Source organism: Lingula anatina, chromosome 7, assembly GCF_051362555.1.
Source record: "Lingula anatina isolate TDL-2025a chromosome 7, LinAna3.0, whole genome shotgun sequence".
NCBI lineage: Eukaryota > Metazoa > Brachiopoda > Lingulata > Lingulida > Lingulidae > Lingula > Lingula anatina.
The window spans coordinates 938089-944500 of NC_141773.1; the positions used below are offsets into that span (position 1 = coordinate 938089).

Below are 6412 nucleotides of genomic sequence, written 5' to 3' on the forward strand. Positions count from 1 at the left end.
AAAAGTGAAGGGGTAATTGACTCAAAGTGAGCCAAGTTTTCGGAGTGAACAACATGACTTTTCTGCACTGTGTGGATATTATATCCTCAGTATATCCGATAACTGCCATCATGATACACCTGTCGTCGTACGGGTAATCGATATGTGGTTGACCACTTGAAGAACTAGCTCTTATACAGGTACACCTAATAAACTGGGGACATTTTAGCGTATTCATGACAGGCGCAACGGAGGCGAGCGAGGCACGGCTTATGACGCAGTCTTGACAAGGATAGAGATAAAAGGCGGCAAATGAAGCGTGGGGGAACGAGGCTTTTTACCGACGTAAATAAGGTGGTCATAATTTGAATGGAGAAGTATTTGCATCTGGTCGTTTTAGCAGGTCTTCCTTTACATAAGCACTATTTAAACAGAACATTCAGTTAGGTCCGTGTCAAGCAACACACAGTCCTTCCATTGTAGAGCCACTTGGATGCGCTGTTTTAAAACTGAAAGTCCGGTGTCAAGAAACGTAGTTTCCGTGTAACAGAGAACCCGCCCTCCATTAGATCCAAAGGTAAGATATAGCGTGATTTATTGGGTGAATTTGTAGGGAGGAGACCTGTACAAATTAATAGGAACCGGTCCGGTGTGGCAGAAAAAGAAGTCCGCTGGGAACCGTAGTCCGTTCCCCAATACTTTGTACAGTTGAGATTCGTCACATATACTAACACTAATTCTCCGACTCAATTTAACTTGCAATTACCATATAGGACCCCAGGCTTTCATTCCTAGGACTTCCATTCACGCCGACTAGGAATTCCTGTCGTACCGACAGTCACTATCACGGAGGACTCTCTGGTACCGGGTAACCGCCACACTTTTTCGTAACAGCGTCACACTTAAAATTTTACCGTAACCACTTGGAACTCAAAGACCGCAACCGGAAAGATCCATGAGAAGAAAGCTAAAGGCGAACAAAGGGTCCTGTTCCTTAAATAACTGAAGAAAAATACAGGAATATTAATCAACACACAGAGAAAAATATGGGACGCAGCAAGGAACTGGACGCTGAAACTGGTACCATAAGTCGTTGAGGGTCGTATCGAGCATACAGACAGAGAGAGAAAAGCACCTATGGCCTATTTTTCCTCCATTTTTGCTGAAACTTTAAATTAAATATCCTTAAAACTTGGAGAATAATTATCATACGTGATTAATATATACTGATATATTATACATCTATCAGTGTGTATAATTCGTTCTTAGAGTAGACCTAATAATCAAAATGGCAATGGCAATAAAAGAAAAAATCCAACTACAATTATATGATTCTGTTTTGTAATAGAACCAGATAATAACAGCAAACAACCCTCAGAGACTTCAGTGATTTCATGTATTTTGAAAGTTATGCCAGGTACGATGGGCCTACAGTGCCTTGGGAAACCACAGAATTTAAATATTTTATGAAGTTTTAATTGTGACATTCACTTTGCAGCTGGTTAGTCTGTCCATTGTGAACGCCAAGGAGGTTATGTTTTCACCCCTGTTTGTCTGTCTGTTTGTTTGTCTGTCTGTCATCAACATAACTCAAAAAGTAATGGACCGATTTTGATGAATTTTCAGGAACTGTCAGAAGTGGGCCAAGGAAGAGATGTTTAGTGTTGGTGGTGATCCAGATCAATAATCAATCAATAAAAATTAAAAATCGCTGCATTGGCGGAGGTCTGCGCTCTCGGAGTGCTTTTCTAGTTTATTGATGAATTTGACTTTATTTCAGAATCAAGTAACACTTCGTAAATTTATTGAAATATTTGCTGAGCATCGTTATGACACAATTTCTATATTTATAAAGCTTTTTTCAATACAATGGCTAAATCAATTATTCTTTTACTTTTAGAAAAATGTTCAGAAAACTCAAGGTGCATCAGTTCCAACAATCGGAACGAAAACTTATAATTAGCGGCACCAAGTGATTACTGCGTAAAACTCTCAGGATCAACAAGACTCTGCTAGCAAAGATGGCGGACATGCAAGAAAATCACACTGGAGTGGTCCACCTGATGGATCACGTGATGTCCCACAGCAACAACGATAACGACACGGACCAATACAAGCACTTCTACTTCATAGCGAGGCAAATCACGGGACTCTACGTGTTTCCAGTCCTGTGTACCTTTGGTATTATTGGGAGCATTCTAACCCTTGTGGTTCTCAGTCAAAAACCCATGAGGTCGTCAACAAACGTGTACCTCTCAGCCCTAGCCGTGTCAGATATGATTAAGTTAATCAATGACTTTCTGTACTTCATGACCGTCTTTCTGTACGTCACGTCGCCTGCCACGGGGCAAAAGATGTACGCCTATCTCTACCCGTTTTCACACTTCGTCTTTCAAATGTCTGTGTGTGTGTCTTCGTGGTTGCTGGTCTCCGTGGCTGTGGAGAGGTACGTGTTGGTGTGTCATGCCATGTGGGGTAAAACCATGTGTACCACGCAGAGAGCTACGGTGGTCAGTGTCGTCATTTACCTTGTCATGTCAGGAATCGCCATCCCATCCGCTCTCCGATATAAAACAGTCAAGGTGTTCGACAACTCCACGGGGATGTATCACTTAGACGTGGATCTTACGGAGTTGTGGAAAAATAAAGAATTTGTCACGGCGTACACGTGGATACAGAATCTGTTGCGCTCAGTGATACCGCTCTTTATTCTAGCCATCATGAACTTCCAAATCATCCGCGCTATCAGAGCGACGCGGGCAAATAAGAAACGTTCTCAGCGGCACCGCATCACGGTGATGCTCCTCAGCGTAATTGTGCTGTTCTTGATGTGCGTCACTCCTGATGCAATCATGTCAACTGTGTTCGAGATCGGCTATCACGAGAACGAGAACTGCCTTGCCAAAGGGATACGTGAAATAACAGACACGTTGCTATGCGTCAACGCAGCTGTGAATATAATATTGTACAGTGCTTTCAATTCAAAATTTCGCAAATGTTTCTGCATTCTGTTCTGCAAGTGCTGCACGGATGAGAGAATGGACACGATGGTCAAGGAGGGCCTAAGCACCACGAACGTTCCGGCACGTTTGGCGGTGAACAGAGACGTACGTTACACGCGGTTGTTAGGAACAAACGCCTCGTGCCCTGTATTCCTTAACGTGAGCTCTACTGCGACATTCCTTAAATGTGACTCACAAATAGCCCTGACGCCAATCAAGGAGGACTGGAACGGGAACTGTGAGCAGAGGGGCACCACGGTGGTCCGGCCGGGACTGAGGAGGCACACGGTGGAACAGTTTCCGTGCACGGCATCCAGCGGCTCCGTGAACTCCCGGCGGGAATCCGGCTGTAGCAATGGGGTTGTGAAATTTTCAGTCGGTATAGAAGAAGAGTGATACTGTTACTGGGTCTAGAAAAACGATATTAAATGTGCGTGAGAAAATTAGAAGGGGCTTTGTTTTTAATGAAAAAAATGGAAAAGGTCAAGTATTGAGACAATTAATGATGAATGCATTGACATTCCACTGATCTGCAAGAATGGTGAACAAAAGTTGACTTGAGTCAACTTGGGGATTGCAGTTCTAATTTGGCCCAGTGAGAAAACTGGTTCTGCAACCAGGGGTTGGGCAAGTTTAAGGGTATCGAGGATGAAAGGTTTGCTGAACGAAGCGAGACAAAAATTCAACAGAAAACGAGGGCAATTTTCAATAACATTATACACAGGAATAGAGTTTTGTCTCGCTTAATTGTTGCACTGTCGTTTCGGCAGAGAGAAGGGGAATAGCGTCAGAGCTCAGGGAGCACACCTCGACCTTGACCTGCCATTGGTGACCTTGACCTGCCATCGGTGAACAATCTGGTCTCGGTTGTATTGTTTTTCAGCACAAATAACTTATTTTCTACTAAAGTAAACACTAAAAGTGTTGGATTGGATGTTGCAATATTTTTGAAAGAATTGTTGATATATATTGTTTTGAATCTGTTTTTATTTAGACGCTAGTAAGAAAAGGGCGTCGGACAAAGCGCACAAGACTTTTCTTTGCTCAAATAAAAAGGTCCGATATGCCGTACACGTGAATATGTGATCTTCAACTCATTTTATAAATATTAGTTCAGCATTTGTGGGTACGTGGGATTTTAGAGTCTATTTAATGTTGTACAACAACAGTGGCGGATTTAGGGGTGTCAGGGGGGTCCTGACCCCCGTCCTCCCTTCGATTTCTGAAAGAAATCACACCAATGGTACCCTCATGAAATTATAGAATTTTGACTAGCTGAAACATAGTTTTAAACCGTACCAAATGGCACCGTTCGCCCTCTAAAAGAAAAAAATTTTTTCGGGGCTCCACGCCAAGGTAGGGGGGGGGGGGTAAGGGTTGGCTTTGCATCCGCAGACCCCCACCCCCTTCAAATAATCCTGGATCCACCCCTGAACAATACAGAGGTGGTTATTGAGTTCTATGAATTATGAGGGGCAAGAATCAATATTGTAATTTTTGCTTCATATTCCCTGGTACTTTCCTCAAAACCCTGCACCGAGTAGTCGTATCTTTTGTAATGCTTGAAAATAAACGGATCTTTCTCAAGTGATTGTTGTTATCCTGATCCACAACGTGGGTTTCGTATGCGTTTTCGTTTATTGAAAAATTGGACAAGGAAAAATCAAATCCATATTAGCCTGTTGAAATAAGCACACTTTCATTATAAAAAGAAGTAACCATTCAATGTAATTTTTTTCAATTATCATAAAACTGGATAAAGAAATAGATAAAATTAAATGTATTACTCAAAAGATCAATATCTATATAATAATTTCTTCTCAAAGTATTAAAACGTAAAGAAATCTTAATGAATATTATGCTGGAAACGTGGACTAGTATATATATTAGCAATAGTTCAAGGTCGCTTAAATCTTTTAAAAAACCGCTGTACTTTCAAATTGATCTACGACGACAATACACACTTTTGTTTAATAAAAGGTCATATTGAGCCTAAAGTTACATATGAAGCGAGCGTAGATTTCCTGTAACGCATATAAACCATTGTTACTACTGAGTTTCTTATACAACTCAAATAAAGTCGACACGTCAAAGGAAAAACCAAATTTATCACTTGGCCAGCCAAAATATAATTATAATATTGCACTTTCTTTGGATTAAACTTGCAGGCCCGTAGCCAGGGGGGGGGGGGTTCGGGGGGTTCGAAAGAACCGCCCCTTTTGTTGGGAAAAAGTCCACTCTGGGTAAAATTTGATCTATGTACATGAAGTTTTTATGGGAAAAGGTCCACTTTTTCAGAAAAAGAACCCCCTTTTTAAATTGCTGGCTACGGGCCTGTCTTGACCTATTTATCTGCCCTTTCAATTTGTAAACTTTCGCCAATTAACAAACATTACTGCTGTCCGAGCAATTGAATGAATATTCATATGGGGGTTGGCGAAAACGACCGAGGGCTACGTTTAGCACAGAAAGAACACAACAAATATTCGTTCAGATATCATTTTCTGGAAGAATTAGATGAAACCTTTTTATGTTTCTTAGAGATATACAATTTAAAACTAAATGATGGCATTTTGTTGGGTTAATTGGCGAATGTTTCACTTCAAATGTATCTTAAAACCTGTTTCTTTCTGGACTAACAAAACATTTGTTTATCTTTGTGCGTACTTCATTCTCATTAGAACTAAACGAGTGACGGGACACTTTTCTTGTATTGTTCTTGAGGAGCCAGGTGATCCAGCACATCTGATGCAACGCACATTTGCATAAGTGATAACTTTTTGGTTCAGGGCTACTCCCATTAGTTTGAACGTTTCATTTCATTCGGCCCATTGTGTCCATAGGAAGAACACGCAGTATACCGAGTATTCTTTCTTTTTGGTCAGTTATTTCTAGTTTTGATTTGTTACTTAGAATTTATGGCTTAAGGAATGGCAGAAATGGTGAGTTTTTTTAATACTGGTTATTGATTATTAGTGATTATTGAAATTAATAAGTTTTGTATAAGTTGATTTATGCATGGTAAATCACGGGAAGTGAGTGTATTCTTGTAGGCCTAATTTTTTCTCTTCTTTTTTAGTGTCCTGCGTGAAATAAAACCAAGATCCAGTAAACAACTTCCCTCAGCCTTTTCTTTGACTGTATAGTCCTCGCGTCGTACATGCTCTTTCCAATATGTTACGTGGATCCTAGGTTTATTTGAGCAGTTTTTGCCACGTTTGACAAACCAGACCGTACTGTATCGCCATCTGGCGGGGAAAAGGAAAACAGTCGCCTCTGCTGCAATCGGAAGCATAAATTGTGGCTCAAGATTTGTAAATTTACAGGTATGAAGTGGACAGGTGATTTTATGTGAATGGAGACCGACGATGATATATACGACATGGAAGACTTGAGCTAAACAGTTTGCGGATGGCTAATGTTGCTAACTA

General features: G+C 40.9%; 1 protein-coding gene across 5 annotated transcripts in view; it reads left to right on the forward strand.

Moving 5' to 3' along the window:
• Positions 1-4568, forward strand: part of LOC106169038 (FMRFamide receptor) — a 48567-nt gene extending 43999 nt beyond the window's left edge. For 4 of the 5 annotated variants that reach the window (XM_087018025.1, XM_087018026.1, XM_087018027.1 and 1 more), the window contains one exon: positions 1880-4568. In XM_087018025.1, the coding sequence (XP_086874151.1) occupies positions 2001-3377 (1377 nt within the window). In that variant the 5' untranslated portion in view covers positions 1880-2000 and the 3' untranslated portion in view covers positions 3378-4568. Of the gene's footprint in view, positions 1-322; positions 557-1879 lie in introns of those variants that run through there. The other variant, XM_013548327.2, reaches the window with a different exon arrangement.
• The last annotated feature ends 1844 nt before the right edge of the window (positions 4569-6412 follow it).